The sequence below is a fragment of the Grus americana genome, chromosome 18, assembly GCF_028858705.1.
Source record: "Grus americana isolate bGruAme1 chromosome 18, bGruAme1.mat, whole genome shotgun sequence".
Classification (NCBI taxonomy): domain Eukaryota; kingdom Metazoa; phylum Chordata; class Aves; order Gruiformes; family Gruidae; genus Grus; species Grus americana.
The window spans coordinates 5,481,816-5,503,911 of record NC_072869.1 but is presented as its reverse complement, the minus strand read 5'-3'; the positions used below and the strand labels follow the sequence as shown (position 1 = coordinate 5,503,911).

General features: G+C 41.7%; 1 protein-coding gene across 1 annotated transcript in view; it reads left to right on the top strand.

The window, feature by feature from the left end:
• The window catches only part of HLF (HLF transcription factor, PAR bZIP family member), a 37,144-nt gene that overhangs the window by 8,744 nt on the left and 6,304 nt on the right, over positions 1-22,096 (top strand). The window contains exon 3 of the mRNA XM_054846575.1: positions 20,936-21,156. Coding sequence (XP_054702550.1) covers positions 20,936-21,156 — 221 coding nt within the window. The remainder of the gene's footprint in view (positions 1-20,935; positions 21,157-22,096) is intronic.

Below are 22,096 nucleotides of genomic sequence, written 5' to 3'. Positions count from 1 at the left end.
TACACCATCCAACACCATTGCCTAGCTTCTGTGACGTGGCATGCTCTTGCTTCAGGGTTCTCTCCTCAACTTTGAAACTCCTTTAGCTCTTCATCTTACTGGTAGTAGTCTCTTCGTATTATTTGTCATTTAATGAAAACAGGCATTGAGGATCTTGAAGCTCTTGGCTTGTGTTTTGGTGTACGGCTGTTTGTAGGAGGAAATAAAAAAATGCAAATTGCATTAGGGTCCTAGAAAACTCAGGTCCTTATTAGCTGGAACACAAATCTAGATGATTACTGAAACAAAACTTGACAGGAACCCACAGATCAATGTATTAGCATGCATTTACTACAAGCAGATGCTAGAGTGAACTACAGCAATAACTCATCTGTAACAAAGCGTCATGCTTAGATATGTAGGTATATGAGAAGAGAGACAAAAATACATAGTTTGTAAAAGATTTGTTGAGGATGGAGATTTTTTTTTTTTTAAAGTTCTTTTCCAATTAGCCTTAGGGAGCTCAGCTTGCTATAAATTCTTTGTTCTGGAACATGGCTATGGACAATAGGTCAAAGATTAAGTAATTCATTACAGAACTGGTTGGTACTCCTCAATTTAATACACAAATGAATGAACAGGGTTCTTCGTCCATAGCAAGATCCATTACTTTGTGTGGCAATGATTGGATCTTTTTTTTAAAATGCTTCCAAGGCTCCCCACTTACTTAATTCTTGTATGTGGACATTGCTATATTTGAGGTGACCTGGTAACATAGCAATCATGATACAGATGATAGCACTCAAAACAGAAATTAAATGCAGTCCTGCTAGTAACTGCTTATAACTTGAGATTCGAAGGAGGTGAGGAAGGAGACTGTATATTGCATTTTGAAAAACTGAAGGAACAATAATGCAAAACTTGTAAACACAAAATACTCCTGCAGAACTCTGTTTGATGGAGCAATCAATATTTTAGCACAGTGAGATTACTGAAATAATAGCACTAAACCTTTTTGTAGAAGAGCACATTACTCAAGGGTGCAGAATATAAAACACAAGCTCAAAGTGAGAGGTCTGCATTGAAACAGAGGAGGTGACTTAAAACAATTTAGTCTTTTTTACAAACTTGCCATTACAACATTTGGAAATGAGTCCTACCCCAGCAAGAGGTCTGCTTGAGAAACAGCTGTGTGCTTAGCTTCTAATGCTTAGTAAGTAGGAACTAAGCACTCGAAACCAAATCCTGTTCCTCATCAAAACAGAGAGGGTTAAACTGACTTACTTTGAAGGACCCTGCAGCAATCAGATGTATTACTGTTCCCTCTTCCTTTGTGCTGCATAGTGGAAATATAGATGTTACTGACGTCCGTAATCCCTGCAGCTGCAGCCCTTCAATGCAGTGTGGGGCATTTTGCCATTTTATGTACGTAACTCTTGCAGCTCTGTTGCTTGCTGTGGTAGGTGAGCGTTGGGGTATTATTTTTTTTTGCCTGGTTTGCTATGAAGACAAACCATATGCAGTCATGCTAGGTACGTGTGGCCTCTTTCATGTCCCTGCTTCGTGATTTTTGCGTATATTGGCTGATTTTAACCAAATGTGGCAAGTTGTGATTCTGAAAGAATAATTACATTCCTAAAATTTCATGAAAATAGATGAGTGTATGGGGTGGGAATATGTTACTGACTAGGAAGACCTGCAATGTAAATATGCATTTTCTACATCAGAGCATTCACATAAGACCTTTAAAGTGCTTGATCTGTGTGAAATACTTCTGGGAAAGCTGACACCCTTTTAGACACCATGAGATGTCAATTCACTTTGAGAAATGAATCCGCAAGAAACCAGATTTAATTGGTTTAGTGTGTGTTTGGTGTGTGTGTCACAAACTTTTTCCCACCATTATTCTTCCTTTTAAATCCTCAGCTCCTGGACTCTTGTGATTATATGAGACTCCAAGGTTTCATTTAAAAAGAGAAGTTAGAAAACCAGCTGTAAGATTTGTAGGCAAGATCTTGAAAGCACTGAAGCCAGGCAAAGGAACAATCTTGATCCTCTCCAAAGTCGAGCACAATTATTTTACCTAAAAATTTTCTGCACTTTACACAACCTTGCTATATTTTGTTCCTCTTGTGCAGCAGAAGCACCTCAGCTCCGCTGCCCTGTTTGAAACTACCTTGCAGTCAGCCAACTTCAAATTTGAGGCTTGTTATCACAATTATTGCAGTATCACATGTGGACAGGTGTCCAAGTGACCTTGTGTATGTGTCTTGCCATTCATTCTTCACAGCCGTTGAGGCCAGGGTGCTGCGCACAAAGCTGCCTTTCACGGCTGGTTCTCATCGGCGTAACTTTCCACTCTGCCACCGGGGCCTGGGGTGGAGGTAGGTTAGAAGTGAATGAGAAACAGGGGAGAGTGGGAGTGGGCTAAAAATGTTGAGGGATCAAAGAGGAAAAGTAGGTCATGACAGGGTATGTGTTGGGAGTAGGAATAGGGGGAGCACAAGCTTGGGGAAGATTTGTTTTCCTATTGGCTTTTCAAAGTTGTGCAATTTAAGAATTGGATTAACCTGATATGACTTTGTTTTTCTGCCAGATTAGATATGTTGAGTTTCTTGGCATTGTGAATTGTACAGTACATTGTGTGCTGTAAATATGGGTGTGTCGGGATAAAGCTGTAATGACACAACACGCTTGCAGTATAATGCCGTGCTGCTGGGTGGACTCCCCTGCTCCCTTAGCATCCCATTCCCTCTACCCCTGAATGCACATACTTGTTAGGGCATTTAGAGATTTGTTAGAACCTCTCTGCGTTCCTACGTTCTGTTTCCAGCACAGCATCGAGACATTTTGATACCCTTTGTGGGAAGGTAACACTTACATGAGGCCCAAAAGCCCATTTGGTCTGGCAGTGGCATACACTATATGAAATGTCTTTTTTTAAAAAAAAAAAGCTACATGAAAAGACACTCAAGAGTTTCTTCTCGCTTTCTCAGGATTAAGTTGGAGAAAGTTTACTGGGAAATGTTGCAATTTTTTATCTTTTTTTTTTTGCTCTGCCTTTTTTTTTTTTTTAAACTGTGTCTAAGACATTGCCTTGAGCTTAGCTTTGGAAGAGTAAAAAATCAGATACAGATCTGAAATAAATGCAAGTGCTGTGCTCACTGCTGTTTGAAGTACACCGCAGCGACATATCAATGTCAAAGTAAAATTTTCACAGCAGTATATATTTGCTCAATGGGGTTTTTTTTTGTTACATGCATCCTAAGATAATTTAATTTGGTGTATCCATTTTATATGCTGGGCTAGCCCCATGGAGTAGCCCAATTCTCTCTGCTTACTGCAGAGTGAGGGTGGGTAATGACTGACTGCAACTAGGTGGCTAAAGAAAGGTGGCCAGAATCTGAGCTCTGTTGAGCTGGGTGATCACTGCTCTGAAGACCAGTGAAGAGCGTGCAGACTTTGGGGAGTGAAACTACAAATACCTTAGGGCATCGTTGTTTAATTCCCACTCTCAATTTCCAGACTTCTCTGGGGACCGCAGCTATCCAAGCAGGTCAGTCACATTGTATGGCCTTTGTCACCAACTGTCCAGAGGCCTGTCCTCTGCATCAATACGTATACATTGAAAAATGAGGAATTAATTCCCCTGCCTGTAATGCCTGTTACTTGTCATGGAAGAGAAGAGCATAAATAACAGATAAGGTTAATAAGTCAGATACCAAAATGTGTCATGTTCCTTAGCCATATGTTGTTACAATGCCTTACGCTAATTCACACAGGCAAAAAACAATGGGACTTGCTCATTAGATAAGAGTGTTTCTGAAGTGGTAGTAGTCTGGTGATTGAGCCATTTTTTGAGAGCAACACAAATGGAGTAAAAAGGAGCAGGAGGTTGACCTTGTGAACACCTGCATCATTCAACTGTATACTTAAATGAGAGAATTAGGAAAGAGTGCACTGTATTTAAAGTTAATCTGCATATCAACCTTTTGAGGAGGTTAAACCACAAGCCTTCGGTTACAAATGTTGGATAGCTGTGGTTTGGGTGTCTACTTGAAACACCTTAGCTGTTGGTATCTTGGCTCTTAAAAAAAGTCAGGACATGGATTGTCCAGACTGAGACCTGGTGTTCATGCACCCATAATCACGTGGCTGCTCTCCGGCTGATCTTTCTCTTCGACTGGACTCATCACCAGGTTTAAGAAACACTTTTCCAAACTCTCTTATCTGTTCAATTTTCTCAGTGCAACATGGTTGAAGTCATTGTCGAAACTTGTGGTAGACTCTGGAAGGTGTTCTGAACATGTGAAAAGAAATCATTAGCCAAATAGAAGGAAGGAACTGGAGGTGTAATTGTCAACTCATGTGTCTCTGATTTCATCAGCTGCTGCTTGTGTCTAGGTTATCACTTTATTTCTGTTAAAAAGTAAACAAATCTCACTTTTACGTACTCTCGTGACTGTTTCATCTGAGTTGCTCTTATCTGTAGCAGGGATGTACTTCTGAGGTCTTGCATTTGGAGGCTTTTCTTTCCACTACCACATGTAACATGCTCTCACGAGTCACGTGCACCTCTGATGCTGGCCAGGGATGCTGTTTGTCTCTTCCAAAGTCAGTTATTTAAAAACATTATTATCACTGCTATCAAAATATAATACTTTATCTTTGGGGCAACCTTTATCCCATGAGACCCTGCATGTTTTTCAGATTGAATCCTTTGGCCAAATTCTGTCTTGCGTTGTGAATGTTTCTCTGTGTGCAGTAGTGCTACTTGGTGCCTATTTAAGTAGTGTCAATAAAATCAGACCCATAGGGGATGTAAACCACATCAGAGTCATACCCTTTCTGTACTGGGCCACGTCCTGAGGGGCCTAGGTACCTCTAATTCTCCTGAACATGGAATTTTAAGTCATACAGTGTTTTGCATTTTTGAGCCACTGATGGGAAGCTCTCATAATCCTCTATAATGAAGAATTTATAGTGTCTTTTCTGAATCCCGTCCTTTCAGGGTGTGCATCCCTGAAGGAGCTGGTGGTGCGTAACTGCTATCAAAATCCAGGTGAATGCCCGGTGCTCAGCACCATTGCCAAATGTGCTCAGCCCTACGAACCCAGTTAACACCTTGTTAAAATACAGCACTGGCAACACTGGCATTTAAGCAAACCCCTGAACTAATTTTTCTGCTGCCCTTCGGTTTATAGCCCATGGCGTCTTGTTTCCCACTTTCTCACGTTTTCCCAAAGCCGCTGGTGTGTACAGTCTGAAGATCACATTTAACCAACACAAGGAAATCAGCTTGGCCCGACGGGCTTCTTTATCACGTGGCTGAGAATGTGTTCACTCTGTTCTGCCAGACTATGGCTAGCTGAGCAAAATACAGTGAAGCTCTGGGCTTCTGGCCAAGCTTTTATTTCAGTTTGGAGCTTACAGCCACATATTTGCTGTTTGGCAGGACATCCACTGGGGTATATTTGGATAGTAATCTAGCATTGTTTTGCTGCTTTTTTCTTCTTTTTTTTAATGCACACAGATAATATAATCCCAACACTTACTTTGGCCAGTCTATACAAGATTTCTCAGTGTGCACCGTTATGTGTGTGCACTCAGAACTCGTAGCCATGACCTTTGATAAATATAAGTCAAAGCAATTAACTTTCTTTTATTGAAAAATTCTGGATGTCCTACTCTTTGCCCCCTATGTGCCGATAACAGAGCTATGTTGTTACTCTTTCCAAGATCAAAAGCTTCACTAGGGTTTGATTGAAGTCCAATTATGGAAGGAAGTAGCTGTGCTGGAGCTCTGAAAATAGCAATAATTGTTAAAATAATAAAGTGTGTCCTTGTACGTCTTTATAATCTTTAAACCTTCTTTTGGAGGGAAGGGGGTGGCTTTCCTCTAGTTCTAAAATGAAAATATTAGCAAATGTCTTGGGAAAATAGGAGTGTGCTGTTAGAAGAACAAGTATCCCTCTCTGGATTTCTTACCTCCGTTCTATTCTCCACCCCAAGCTTGCTTTCCTCTGAAGCTGTTTGCATGCAGCCTGACTCACGCAGGAAAATAAAGCTGGATTTGATTTTTAACTGTATGGGAGGCTTTGGGTTTGGGGGGATAAAGGCTTTATGATGCAAACTCATTTATTTCTCTGTGAAACAAAAATGGGCTTTTCAAAATATGGCATGTTTTGGAAAGTTGGCTCTGGGTTTGAAACCCCAACATCTCCAAGGGCACCCTTGCATGAAAAAATAGTACAAAAAGACATAATGCTTGGGGAGGGGGTACAAAACATGATTGCAAGCAGTAAAGTTTGAGCAGCAGTTCCTGTTATTTTATGAAGGGACATGTCTCTTGAAATGGGGGGGGGGGGGGGGGGGGGGGGGTGTTGGTTGGTTTGTTTCATATGGACAGTACTGAGCCTGGAAGTCTGTTTTTACTTTATCAGACGTTTTGAGTTGTGTCTGAGCAGATCAGTACTGGAAAAGCTGAAATACTTTTCCCCAAATCTGTACATTGTTCTTTAGGATATAAATATACAGTTGCCTTTTTTTAGTCTCTCCTGCATCCTCAGAGAGAAGACAACCCGGGAGAAAGAGCCCTGTGCTGAGAGTCCTGGCTGGTGTTGACCGATGACAGGAAGGGAGAGCTTGGTTCTTGATGTTAAAACTCGGCATGTATAAATGTCCATTTATCAGTTGCAGTGCTTAGTTGATTGAAACATCAAGGTGAATAAATAGAAATGAAGATGCTTATATGGACAGTGCTAAGTAAATATTTTCCGGTATTTTGCATTGATGGCTATAGTTGCTGCTTTGGTGATTATAAGAGTGTGACTGGTTTGAATTTATAGTAAGATTTTACCAGGGTTTGTCTTTTTTTTTTTTTTTTTTAAACTCACGTGCTTGCACACATATCTGATATAGGACAAGATAATCCCTGTGTGAAAATCAACCCTCATGTAGTTTCTTTTTAGCCAACTGGACTCAAAATCTCTAATTACTTGAGTAAAATCTTTGCAGTATAGATAGATGGTATCAGGTAATAAGCCCAGAGGGTTGTACAGATCCAGTGAAGCCTTGATTTGTCACATGAACCTTCAGGACTAGAATTTTCTTAGCCCCTTAAATTACTAGGACAGAACCTTTTATTTATTCATTTGAATCTTACTGTTATGCTCTCTCCATTGCAGTGAGAATTATTTAGTCTTCGTTCACTTAAACATTTTAAAAATCATATCTATTTATCCTGACGATGACAGTTTTATGTATATAACATCTATAAAACATTCTGCCTACAATAGTTCAGTTCCCTGCTCTTACTGGGTTTGGATGGATCTTTGGTATGCAAACTGCTTCATTGCCTTCTGGAAATTTTAGCTGTCAAAAAATCCCAACCTTAGCGAGGGGTACCCTGTTGGTCGGCTTAAAGATGTTTACACAGTCGCAGCTTTTGCTGCTCTCAGAAATAGCCTGATATCTAGGAGCTGCTGAAACTCATCAAGCAGGTTCCTGCTAACCAATTATCCAGTTAAGCAGAAAGAGGAAAGGTGTTTCTCTTGCTTGTTTTTCCTTTGCTAAGTTTAACCCGTTCTTCCCCAAGCTTCAGTAATTGCAGATGTTCGTAACACTGAAATAACAGCAGAGAGAGAAAGAAGGAAGAGGCTTAGAGGGACCTCTGATCTTGCAACTACTGATATGTGTGTTACTGTGTATCCCTCAAGTGGGCAGAGACATGCAGTTTCCAGCATAAATCTAGAGCACTGTAATTCTTAGCTATGAGTCCTATCCAGCATCCCTCACCTACCTTTTTGTCTTGTATTTTAACAAAATCTTAAAAATAAAAAAAATTCCCCCTTCCAACCAAACCCCTCCCCACCCCAAACCCAATATTGAATGTTTCGTTGCTGCCAGAACAAATTTGTTGATTCCCAAACACTCCTACTGTGTCTTGGTTGGAAGACTTAAATTACTTGCATAATAAGTGCTGCGGATAATACAAGAAAAGCTCTAGTAGAGCTCTGGTTTTCACTACATATAAGAATAAATAAATGCTCAAATGATACCAGACAGCTGGGTTGTCCACATCTGATTGTCATCTACATTGATTTTTATAGACAGGACATGTGCATGGCTGTTGTAATGGCTATCAATACCAGATGTGTCTGCATGGAATTCAGAGAGATTGTCAAGTGGCAGTGCAGTTGTCAAATAATTTTGCTTGTGATTACTGGAAATAGTAAATGAGTAGGTAGGATAAGGTGAAAAGATATTCTCAATTCCAGTAGAGAACAAGAGGATTAAGTGACTTTCCTGACTGCCATAATAAATAATAACTTGGTGAATACTTTTTTCCTTCCTACTACCTGCCCAAGGAATTGGTTCCATGAGCAGCAAAATCTCCATGGGTTCTCTGATGTGTAATGAGGCTCCTGCAGCCTTCCTTCAGCCACGGAATTAAGAGTTTCTTTCATTTACAGTGTTTTCACAAAGCTGGTTAGTAATGTGTGTCCATACCTCTCTGCCAAATTTATTTGAAATTGGCCAGCAGTTTCAAAAGTTGTTGTGAGGAGGCTAGACACATGCACAGCACCATTGCACAAAACTAATTTCTCTAGGAAATTGAGCTAAAGAATATCTGTCAAGTACTGGGGTACTGAAGTGAAGCTTGCAAAGTCATTGAAAGAACTGAAGCCATTTGGTATCTTAATTGTGTGCCTAGCCTTTAACCAGGTACACAGATAGAGTGCTTGCCCACAGGTTAGATCTGCCAGGACCTGTCTTTGTAGAAATGAAGTGTAATTTGGTGACTGGAAATTGATTGTTTTGATAGTGGAAATGCTTAGGAAGAAGCAGATAAAAATACTCACCAGCCTAGGCTGTGGCAGAGCTTGAGCTGGTGGTCTGAGCTGTGCTAGTGACTGCGTGGTCTGTGCGATAACCTTTGACTATAGATAGGGCTTTCTTTCGTTTCCTGAGTAGCCTGAGGGTGTAACTGAATATTCACTACTGTTCCACATTGCTTTATTATTTTTTTTAAAGGAAGATCTGTGAGCGCATGAGTTGGAATGCATGTTAGTAACAAAAAATTTATAGAGCCTTTCTGTCATCAGGATTTTATTGAGTTTTGCTTGTGCTTTGAGCCCTCAAAGAACTTATCCAGGCAGCAAAATGGAGGCAAAGGAGGTAGAGCCATGTTCTTGGGTTACTGAGCAAAGGAGCTGCAAAGCCGGGTGGCGACCATGTCCCTAGCAGCTAGGACGAACCTTCTGAAACAGGTAAAAATGGGTTGAGACTTCTGCTTCAGTAGATGCTTCTTCCAGGCTGCTGGTTAAGCGGGTGAGGTACGCAAGTTGAACAGCATATTGTGTGCAGTGGATGGGCAGCATCATCTAAGCTGGGTGTGAATTGTGTGGAATGTATCTACATAAAAGGCCTGGGCATGAGGAAGCAAGATGTTTTCACCTGTGAATAGATGAGTTATTTCTGGTGAAGTGCACCAGAACACAGGGTTAGCTTCTGTAGGAAGAACACATTAAAAGTGGCATGAAGCATCTTTATCATGAGACCAGCTCTTAATTTATTTCTGAAACTCTGGAGCACCATAAATCTGGTCAGTGCTGTTTTCTTTATTCCTTTTGCATTTGTGAAAGAAGAACAAATAAAAATGTTCTGTAAGCTTTGCTACATTTTTTAAAAATACCATTTATATGGCACAGCTCTATTTTGTGTATTTTTTTATATCCAAAATATAGAGGGCTTTAGAATAGAAGAAGAAAAGATGCATATCTGAGTTTAAGATAAAATAAGATGATCTCTGTGACAGAGACAGCAGAAATGATGTGGTATGACAGTTGCTGTAGCAACACCACCTACTTCATGAAAATCAGAGTTAACAGGAGTGTAAAAGGTAAAGCCCACATAATTTTCCAAGCCTATGAATTGTTGCTGCCCTCAGCTTGCAGTGCTTTCCAGTTCTCCAGTGTTTCTCCTTTCATTTGGACACAGATACACCTTTTTCTGCATGGCCAACTCTTGCAGACCTAATCCTGTATTCAGCAGGGGCACGTAGTGGGAGTTCTGCAGGAACAGTGAAGCCTGCAGTGTCTTTGCCTGCAAGTGACCTGGTGAAAAAGAGGAAACTAACATGAAGGATTGTGTCATGTCCCATCCTGCCCCCAAATCCTCTCAAAAGCCTTGGACAATAAAATGCTATGAGGCCTATAGCATCCCACAGGTATTCCATATAGAGAATGGGATGACCCCTGTCATAAAAAGGAAACCAGACCAGTCAATTTACTTCTGTGGGAATCCACTTTTAGTAAAGCACTGTTCTATTTAATATAAGCTCTAAGTTTTGTAGAAATGGAAGGTGTCAAAGGTAAGTACATTGGCACTTCCCCCCCCCCCCCCCCCCCGATAAACCCGAAATAGCAGTGTTGCATACCAGTGCTACGTTGCCTGTGAATGCAGGAGAACGCATTGCTTTTAATCAGAATGGTGTTGAGCTGGTTGGCTGCAGCATGCGGAGGGCTTTGTTGGCAGGCTGAGACTTCTACAAATTTACTGTATTCGAAGAGTGTAGAAGGGTCTCTGTTAAAGAAATGTTTCAGTGCCAAGACATTGTTTGAAAGTTATTTGCTATGTCTGAATTGGCAAGTAATTTTGAAATTTGCAGCTATGGTTACTGGAAGAAAAATACTGTATTAAAAATACGGTTACTGTAAATAAGGCTGCTGTTGGCTTATGCTTTTCTTAATGATAATTTTCAGTGAACAGGGTTCTCTATGTTTATGTATATAAAATGCAGACACATATGTTTAAAAGCTCCCATATGCAGTGAACTGAGAGGTGATTTTCCAGCTCACATTGGCCTCAAGGTTACACTCAAATATATTTTTAGTTTTAATATAGATACTTTTAAAATACGTTTCCTTTATTGATAATATTTCTATCATTGATTGGCAACAGAGAGCCACGCTGTGTGTGATAGCAAAAGTAAAGTCTCTACTACTTGTGAATTCAGGGAAAGGAGTTTGAAAGAAATGGCAGTCTCAAATGGCAGTCGAGTTAAGTTTCACTGATCCATTTTGCTGAGATGCCTCCTGAAGGCATCCCAATAAATGCACTGCTCAATAGATGGAAGGAGATTTGACTTTTGTGTCTTGGGGTATTTTTGACTTAGTTCAAAATCTTTGCAGGTTCTGCTTATGTGTTGTATTCAGAACATGCACACGTAGCGTGTTCGGAGTCTCAGTTCAGGGCTATGGACAGATTGCAGAGGAGGTCACAAGAAGGAAAGCAAGTATCAGGATTCCAGGATTTCTTCAAGAAACTGCTACTACTTTTTAAAGATAAAAACGTAAAGATTTTGTTATGCGTTGCTTTTTCTGGTCACTTTTCCCTGAGATTTTTTGCTCACTTTACCTTCATCTTTCTATAAAAATGTGACTGCTGTTCTTAGGTGTAGAAATCTCTGCAGGCATTAGTTTGGTTTTTGAGACTCCTCAGCGTATTAGTTTCTTGCCATTTTCTGGTGTTAGATGACTCTCTCACGTTTAGAAGTGAATGTATAAGACAATGTCTTGCCCAGAGTTCAGTGTCATCATTTTTTTTAATTTGCTTTTTGAATTTCCCTGGTTTTGTCGTGTCTGATGTGCCACGAAAGCCTGTATTATGCAGCAGCTGTAAAGAAGTAGTTATGCATACGCGGGTAACGTCCTATGCAACAGTCTGTTCTCCTGGAATTTTCCCTAAGCTGCGGTTATGTGTTCCCTTCCTCCTCTGACCCATTTTTCAGTCTACCCGAGACTGATGCATTTGTATACTTTGTAAATGAAGATAAATATATCAATAGAGAAAAAGACAGAACCACGCAGCCTTGTGCTTTCTTTGTGTGTGCTCACTGGGAATAAAACTAGCATGTAAAAGCAAAATAGACCTCTGCAGTTACTGGGCTGTAACAAACCAAATACAAGTTTCGAGGTTTTGCTGGTTTGGGTTTGTTGTTTGTTTTTTGGTTTTTTTTCCCCCAAAAAATGTTAGAGGGTCCTAATTTAAGTCAGATAAAAAAGAAAATGCACTAAGTCTTACTTAGAAGGTTATGGGAACAGTGTGTCCCCATTCTGGCATCTCTATTTCTTAAAATGAGAGTATTTTATACAAATCATCCTCTATAACACATCAGTTTGGTTTTGTCACATAAAGAGTGTGTTTTGTTTTAGTGAACAAAAAATGTAAAAAAGTAAAAATAAAAAGCTATTTCAGCAGAGTTCAGATTTTTGCGTACAGAACAGATCAAAAGAGACGGCGAGATTTGCAAGTTCCTGTAACTCTGCCCAGTGACCCCTTTTTCTTACGAGATGTATTCAGAGAGCAGCTGATAGCATCTGTTGTCTGTCTCTCAGGCTTGCCATTAGCTGCTGATTGGGAGGTAGAGGAAACATACCTGATTCACGTGGCTTTTCCATGGCATTTGAAATCTCCCTCGGCTGTGTTTTGACAACACACCCAAGCAAGATGGGCTTGGGTACCAGAACTGGGTAACAGATACATGAGTCACAGGTGGCATATGCTTTCAGGATTACACGATGGCTTTTTGCAAGGCCTGTTTACTGACTGAGAGCGTGCTGTCCTGGATGTTCATTAGCCAAATAAATAGAACAATGTGAGAGGAACTTTCTTGGTCTGGAGTCTTGCAGAGCATGTTGGCAGCGGCATGAATGCATCTTGAGGACAAGTGTTGTTTTTGTTTTAGTGGTATTGCACGAAGGCATATTTATGGATGCTTTATGAGGCTGTTATCTAAAGCAGGGGCTCTATCTAAAAATCTACTGTTTGAGGATTGGTTTATTAAAACTGGGTATGTAATTTTCCAAGGAAAGAAAAATGGATCTTTTTGTCTCCTTCAGAACAGGTTAACAATTCTGATGCTTCTCTAGAACTTTCCCTTTAAGAAAAGAAAGAAGAATTGTACTTTTTGAGGAACCTTACTATATATGAACAGCCAATTAATGAAAATATACACAGATATGCCAAAGGATGTCACGAAACTCCAGTGCACCAGAGAATATTGGCATCTCAAAGTAAAAAGTGCTTCTAAGCCAAGTGTAAATCAAAATGAAATACCTGTCTGAATGTTCTTCCCTGCAGCTTCTCTTCAGGCCCTGTCCCCGCTGAATGCCATCTTGGCCTATCTTTGTAAGGAAAGCAGCACCCTACAAAAAATCAGAAAAGCATTCAAGAATTTGAAAATCCCCATGCAGTGCCCTGGGAGGAGGTTAAACTCATTGCTTTTGGGGTGTAGCATGTCTGCAAGGGAAGTGTTCAGAACAAGAACAACTACTTTCAGACCTCTTGCAGTTTGGTTGTCAGGGGCTGGTTGGGGAGGGAAGGAAAGTTTTATTTCCTGGTAGTTTTCAGAAGTGGGGGCCGCATTGAGCCGAGTGCTGCCTTCACACAGGCTAAAGACGGGCTAAGGTTTTCAGAGTATGGATCTTACAGAAAAGAAGAGTCTTAAGTCCCGTAGACATAGTGAAAAATTTTATCTGGTGGTGCCTCATATTTGTTTATTGTTTCTGAAGAGCAGAATGTTACAGGCACAGCAGGCATAGCGTATTACATGCACGTTATGCTAACCACATGCAGGAGTTGCAAAGTCAAGCCCTCAAAAGCCTGCAAGCACTCGACTGAAGGCCACGTGTGCAGCTTCAGATAGCACAACCCCCTCCCTTGTCCTCTTGGAGATGCAGGCTTTAATTACATTATATCCTCTTTTTTTTCCCTTTTCCCTTTTTGAATGCAGAGGTCAGACCAGCTCTGGGTTGAATCAGGGCTGTATCAGGAAGGAAGCGGTTGTCTGTAGGATCTTGACCTCATTTACTGCAGATGTGAGAGGATGCAGGGAACAGCAGGAGGAGAAGCGAAAATCTGGCAGGAAGGACAGAAAGATTTTTTTAGAGAGACTGGATTTTGCCACAAAGTTTCAGCAGAATTCTGAGCCATTTGGTTATGTGAGCTTGTCACACTGCATATTTGCTTCCCTTCTTGTGAGGAGCCCAGTTCGATACCTTGGGTGGCCCTCACTTGCATCGGTGTACAGTCTCAGCCTGCAACAGAAGTCAGTGAGAGCTGATTTAAATGCAGACAGTGCCTATAATATTAGCTAACCTGAGAGGCTGGCTGTGTACTTTTGATTTAAAATGTCTGTACTTCTGTCCTTCACCTGCAAAGAGTAAGTGCTGCCCCTTATTTCATGGGGGTCTTGTGGGGAAAAAAGATGCAGTAGTCATCAGCGCTGGAGGGTACTCCTGAAAAGTTTCTAATTGTGTCTCTACAGGAAGTTGGAATAATTTGTGGAAAATAATGTATGGGTCCATTTAGTTATCAAAGTGGGCAAAACAAGTGACTCCTGAATGAGGAAAGAATCTGGAAAAAATAGTGTGTGATTGAAACTTTAAAGGTTGTTGCAACCATGACTGTGCTTCTTAAAACAACCCTTGCATTTAATTTTAAAAAGAAATTGAAAAGACCACCTGGATTTTCTCATGCTGGGATGAATGCGTTCAGTAGAAGAGCATCATTGACGGGAAGAGGGCAGGAGAGTGCCCACACTGATGGTACAGATGCAGCTCCAGACTCCCAAGTCCCACAGATCCTCTGCTATCAGTGAAGTGCACTGGCAAAGTGCTGAAGCAGCCTTCCTCTTCCAGGCAGCCCCCCTCACCCCTTCAGCTCCCAGTCTCCCTCATCCTCACCTTCCCCGCCTCCTTGTCCCCTTCTAAGCTTTCAGTCCTCATCACTTACTTAAAATGCCCATTTCTCACCTAGCCTTGCACGCTTGCAGTAGCTAGATTTTAAGAAGGCAAATGAAAGGGAAATAACACAGATCCAGGAGCTGCCCTCTCTTCCACTGCACAGGCCACTAGCACAGTTCAGTGAAAAGTTTGCCAGAATTTTTTGACAGGTTCAAAACAAAGTATTTTTGCTGAACCTTTTTCGGGAAACTGTACAACCATTTTGGCAGAAACATAATTGGCACATACAAATCCAAACAGAATGGTTGAAATCTGGCAAAGGTCTAAGGAACTGAAGACAGCATCCTTTAATGGGAAGTGTCAGACAATCTTAATAAGACTACCAGTCCTGCCTGTAATAATACTGTAGAGGCCCAGAGCGGGAGGCACACAATGCTGAGAGGGGAAATGACAATTCTTTTATAATTAAATGCACAAGATTTGTAAACAATGCTGATATCTTTAAAAAGTACACATTTTAAAAACACTTTTATGTGCCAGTCTTTTAGTGTATGTTAGCAGCGAATATGTTGTGGTTGCATTGGATTAACATCCTTCTTTCTGCAGGAAGTGTTTGCAGTCACCCCATGTTTGGCAGAATCAAGTTTGTGTAAGATAAGGAACAGAGGAATGCCTGTGCCAGGTTGGAGAACTGGTCAAAATACACTAATCTCCTGTTGCTTCGGAAGAAAATAAAGCTCCTCTAATAACTGCTTACATAAATGCACCCGGGGTGAAGTGTCTTCTTCACCCCCAGGCAGAGAGTGGTTGGTTTTGTCCTGCCATGTGAGGGTTGGAAGATCATACAGTGTGGCTTGTCATTCCCTTTAGTGCTAGTACAGATTATGGTCTTACTATCCAAGTAATTGTTTTGGTTTCTGGAAGACACTAAAATACTAATAGTAGGGAAATTAGACCATGCTTATAATAATGTAACTGAGTATCTATAATCTGACAAGATACTGTCCTTAGATAAATCTTGGCCTCCAGAATACTCCTTTTACTTTACTGCCTGCGGAGATTTTTGCCTGCTTCCGTTCCTGCACGCTGCCTTGTGTTCTGCATTGAGATAACTTTTCTAAGAGGCTGAAGGGGTTAATGCAGAAATAGATGACAGATTAGTCTGCGACAGGCTGTGATTTGGAGTAAGAGAACTATCCCAAATAGCTGGCCAGCCGCCAAGCGGATAGACGATTTGGAAAACACATCGGCAGAGCAGTGGAGTTCTCTGGAGCAGCTCTGGGTGAGGATTATCTGTCAATTTAACTGCTCTACTGTATAGTCTGACTGACATACCCAAAATGCCTTTAGTTTATATAAGGAAAAATTATTAGCAAACATGTATTTTATCTCTGGGTTGCTAATAAATTGAATGAGAAACTCCTCTTTTCTTTCCCTCCAATATATCTGTAAAAAATAAAGGAAAATATTTTGATTAGAACATTTCCACTCCCTTTTTTTTCTTTTTCTTGTCGCTGTTCTCCAGCCAGCTGTTGAGCTGATGAAAAGTGTGGAAGGGCTGCAAGAAGTGAGATTTTCTGAAAATCAGGCACATTTCTATGAGAGTTGAATGATTCAAAATTGAGTTCCACATAATTCACTGGGGATCTCTTGCAATACAAATAAGAAATCTGTCAAGCAGTGGTGCAGTTGAAGAGGTTATTTCCGTCTTAACTCTCCTGGGCACAGCTGGTAGGTGGGATGTTTGAAAAGGGGGAAATTAAGAGTCAGGATACAGTGATTGAGCTCTCCATGATACCGTATCAGCATTTTGTTTTCGTAGGTATATAAAAATGCTACTGTACTTTTGAATTGTGAGTTGTAATTATTGCAAGCAATTAAAAGCTGCTGGTTTTTTTACCAGCCGTTTGGTGACCTAGATGACACAAGTGAATGGCTTCAGTCCATTTCTCTTTGAACAAGGAACGACACTGAAAATATTGCCATTACGTTGGACTTCCTTACTGGCAGTCTCTGCTGGGAGGAGGAGGACTGAAAGGGTTAGCACAGCCAACTTTCTTTCAAGTCCTCCTTTCTGGAAAATTTTCCGCTATTGCTAATATCTGCCAGAGCAACACCAAGAGCATTAGTGAAGGCAAGATGTTGGGGCAGCCGTAACTGCTGGGGTCATCTAAACCTGCTGACTTCTTTGCCAGGAGACACCTGGAGCTCTGTCCGTCCTGCCTGACACACTCAGCGTAGCTTGAGTGGAGCTCTACAAGTGGGAAAGTCTCCAGACAAAAGGCCAGTGTTGACATAGTTGTGGTCTCTCAAGGCCATGGTTAAGACACATCACTAGGGTGGTATGAAGGGAAGTTTCCATTAACTATTGTTCCTAGCTTGCATCTACCACCACTGTGGAGTTCTCTGCAGCTGGATTTCCAAAAGAGCTTAATGCTCAAGAGCTCTCATTTCAGCAACTTAAACAGAGGGGCTAAGTTCTTTCCAAAACACTTGGCAATCTCAGCCCCCATTGAGAACAAAGCTAAGCATATTAAACAGTCCGGCCACTTCACTGTTGTGAAAATTTGGCTGCTGTTGTGAGTGCAGAGTGTTTAAATAATACAGGGACTGGCAACGAAGGCGACTGGCAACAAAGGCATCTGGCTCCCGATGCTGAGCAGTGAGGTGCTTTACCTTCTCCTGGCCTTGGCGGCTGGCACTGTAAGCTTCCTCCTTGGCTGATTCCTTGTACATCGCAGCCTCTGACCAGCCTCTTTCTCTGGATGTTGAGACAGCTGTGAAGCTTGCTGATGTAAGGATTAGTCGGCTGCTGGGCACATGATGTTCAGATTGCTGTGCTTATTTGACCTACCTCTGATTGCGAGGAATTTAGCGCATAAAAATAACACCCTGAACAAATTTGGCAGAAGGATGCACAGCTAAAGTGCCATGCACACGCAGGGAGAGGAGCTTGGAGAGCAATGTAACGTGAGGCCACGTACTGTACTCCTGCAGTAATAGCAGTGCCAAGTCCAGCGCAGCCCGCGCTGTCATCTTGGGTTACGACGAGTTCCAGCACCACATAGATGTGATGGCCATTAGCCAGTTAACTAACGAAGACGTTAGTTTGGCTTGTATTGCTGGCAAAACTTGATAGAATAAATAAAAAGGTACCAAGTGCCAGGAGTTGCCTAATGTAAAATGCTGGACGAGGAAATACTGGTTTTTCTGCCTGGGATTTTAGACACCCTTATTAACTCTGTTGTTCTTAGTGGAGTTCCTGATCATTTACAGGAGCGTGACAGAACAGAGAGTCAGCCCGCGTTGACTGATGGAGGTGTGCATGCCGTGTGCGTGTGAGAATATCTTACAGAGCAATAGTTTTCAGGCTCATAGGTGATACCGTCTAGCTCAGGCTTTGCATTAGTGAATAGCATTCACCTTGAACGAGCTTTGCGTTGGCACCTGGGACATCTTATGTTTGCTGAAGGACCGGGTCTTTAGTAATAAGAGCTTCTTAGATGGAGGAGGTGAAACGTGTGCACGTAGGGTACGAGGCAGGATCTTGAGTGCTGTAGGTTCTCCTCCCAAATCACCTTGGAGATACAGCGCCCTTTCCTTTATTTTGCTATTGCATTGGTAAGATGTGATACCTTAATTGCCTGTGTTTAAAAGGAGCGTTTTTGCCCTTTCCTTTTTCAGAGAAATACTGTAAAATTTCTTCAGGCCAATGATTACAAAGCTCATGTAATTGTGTAATGTGGCGCATTACAGATAAATGATAATATGTGAACTGATACCATGTATCTAGAACTTCAGCAATATTTAAATACAGGCTCTTTTGTTTAGGGCAATTAGAAAGCCGGGGCAGATTTCACAATCCACTTGACTTTTAGAAACACCCTGCATGCGCACCAGAAATATTATAAAAGTGTTCAGAGCTGGTGTCTTGCTTCATTTTTATCTCTGTTACAGAATTTGCAAGATTTGTATGTGTGTATGCCTGTATATTTGTCTGCATTAAAAAAATACCTGGCTGCTCTGGAACAAGCATACTCACATCAAAGAAAGCTTTCCTGCACTTAATCCTTTAAATAAGCCTGTTTCTGCCAGCCCATATATCTGAAATGAGATTAGCCATCCATTTAAAGCAAGGCTACAAGAACGCCTTGGTGCAGTGAGCCGTTTGGGCCGGCGTTACGACAGTTCCTAGCCTGGGTCTCCCCCCACACCAGCTTTGCGGCCACGGCACCGTTTTGAACACGCAGGCACTAGTCGCAGCTGGCTCCAGGGAGAGCTGGAGCACGTGGAAACCCGCCACGCAAGCGAAGTCGAGCAGGCGGTATCCTTTCCCGCAGCCTTCCCCTGAAACTCCTTTTCGCTCCGCTTGCTGCAGCGCACGGACCGTGGGCTGGGGAGCGCGGGGGTCCCCCGTCCCACGCCGCGGAGTCGGCCAGGCGGTGGCGGCCGGGCGCGCCCCCGGACGGGCAGCGCGAGGACGGGGCGCTGCTGCCTGTGCTTGCCGCTGCCTCTGCCTGCCGCTGCTGCCGCCTGCCGCTGCTGCCTGCCGCTGCTGCCTGCCGCTCTCTGCCGCTGCTGCCTGCCGCTCTCTGCCGCCGCCTGCCGCCGCCCGCCGCCGCCCGTGTGGCCAGCAGTGGGGCAGGCCGTAGTTTCTGATGTTACTAATGAGGCACAGCAGGAAACGTCTAGTTTTCAGCACCGAGGTCTTGGCAGCGGCCGTGCCGGGTCCGGAGGCAGAGGGGGAAGCGCCCTGCTGTTGGTACAAAGCGGGTAGCGAGATCCTTTCCTCTCGCTCCCTCTGCTATAGGTGTATATGTATTTTAATAACTTTGATCCTCCTTTTCTCTTCTCCCAGGCCGTTACTAGCCTTTCCTGGAAACTGATTTTATCAGTGCTGATTTAAAATAGGAGTTATAAAAGACGAGCTCTCTGTTAGCAGGCCCAGCTTTGCACAATGCACTTCCCCTGTGCGTTTTCTATGCAGTTCCAATACTGTTGCCGCGATCTTCTAGATTAAAATAAAAACTACATTGTTAACACTGGCCTTGGATTGGAATTAGAAATGACATTTAATGTTTACCATTTTACACCCTAAATATTGCAGATGTGGGCACAAATAAGGAAATATTATGCAGTCACAGGATGTTTGTGTAGTTATTATGAAAGCTGTCATATCTTTAAAGTCAAAGTGAATTAGCTAATAGCCAAAATTATAAAAGAATATCTGCTTCAATCAGAAATTCTCCCTCTGAAGTCTGTGAGGCTTGTACTTCTGAGGCATGTGAAAACTTCTGAAAATTCTGCCCCCGGGGATAGTCCATGTTTAGGCAGCTGACTTTAGGTTCCTATTTTTGGAACCTTTGGCTGAGATTTTAAATTGGATATTTAGTGGGAATGGTGCCTGAATTGGTGCTGTAGGATCTTGAAGGCTATATCTAAAATTAAAAATTAAAGGGGGGGGGGATATAATTCTTTTCTGGGGATAGGCTCCTTTTTATTAGATTTTATATACCGTAAAAGAGCAATGTGGCATAAAAAAGTGTTCTTTCATTTTTTGCAGAGCATCTTTAAGTAGTCATTGTAGCCTTTCATGTTGCTAGTTTCCTTCACTGTCTTTTAGAATATGACCGGTAGGATTTCATAGAAAATAGCAGTCTCCTTAGCGGAGTGCTTCAGCACAGCTTGAAAGTACATTTTCATGAGATGCTGTCCTATTGCAAATGCTGTACATTGTTTGATTGTAAACTAAATGTACCCTCAAAGATATGTATGAAGAAATATGTGTATGAGAAAACTGAGAAGGACTACAGTGTGGTGGATAAATCAGAGCTAAATGACAGTCCTTGTGATTTGTTCCTGAGGATGTGATCTTAACGAAGTGACATGAGTTGGAACAATATGTCTTCTGCCTTCAGTCTACTGTAACTCCCTGTTGGATTCAGTGATCTTAAGTGGGCATCCAAGATTAGCAACTAGAATTAGGAACCGATTCTGAAAGTAATGGCATGAGCATGTCTGGATCTGAATATGCACCCTACAAAATGGACAATCTGATATTTAGCAAGAGTAGATACCAAAATTACAGTGAAAGCTTAAAGAATTATTGCTCGTAAAGTATTTAGAGATCTTCTAAAATCCATGTTCAGTGATATTATTTACATATTTTCTTCTAACATAGCTGAATTTATCCTTTATTTCTCTAGGTCAGATCTTGCCAGCAAACCGAAACACACCAAGTCCCATTGATCCCGAGACTATCCAAGTTCCTGTTGGCTACGAACCTGACCCTGCAGATCTTGCTCTTTCCAGTATTCCTGGCCAGGAGATGTTTGATCCTCGTAAGCGCAAATTCTCTGAAGAAGAGCTGAAACCACAGCCGATGATTAAGAAAGCTCGCAAAGTCTTCATTCCAGATGACCTGAAGGTAAATTGGAACTGGTGACGAGGTTATTCGTACAGACTCTGTGAGTTATTCTCCGAGATACAGGTTTGGAGCATGAATCTGTTTTCTCATGTAAGATAAATCTGCTAAACTAAATATGACTTTGTTGTAGAATAAAACTATAATGGTTCTGAGTAAGACTGAGGGGAGGATGTCCCTTACTAGTTATGCAACAGTTGAAATTCATGAGATCAATATTCATTTCCTTTGTATGCCAGAAACTTCCTGCGTGACCTTGGACTAGCTTACTTTGTCCCATATTTCCCACTTATGAAACAGTCTGATCATGTTTCCTTTCCCTCCATCCTCTGTCTGTTTCATCAGCATAGATTGTGAATTCTTCAAGGAAGAATCCTTCTCTTACAGGGTCCATGGAGGTCCGTGATAATGACAGAATGAAGTATATTGTGTCCTGTTTGGAAGTTTCTTTAGCTCTGTGTTTAATAAGGAATGGGAACACTATAGTAAACACTACTAATCTAGGTGAAAGAATCTGAACTAGTTGTAGGAAAACAGAACAAAATTATTCTCCCAAGAAGTGTATTTTAATACAATATTTTTAATATATTACAATAATAATACAGTATTTAAAAAGAAAGAGCACCCTTGTCTATGCCTCTCACTGCTTCTGAGATGTGAAGAGCAAAGAACATGAAGAAAGCAAAACAAATTGATCAACTGATTCAGCTCATCAAGCAACTGTGAAAATTGTTCTTATTTGCAAAATTCCATTCCCAGTATGTGATTCCAAGAGGATCTTTGTTATCGGAGGTATTCAGTGCAGAATTTCATTCCACTGTTGCTACTGCCCCCCAAGGCACGGATGAAAGTCTGTTGGGGTCGGTGGGAATCCCTGGCTGCGTGCACGAAGAGACTGGGATGCCATGTGTTTACACCAGATTGATAGCATTAGGGAGAGAAG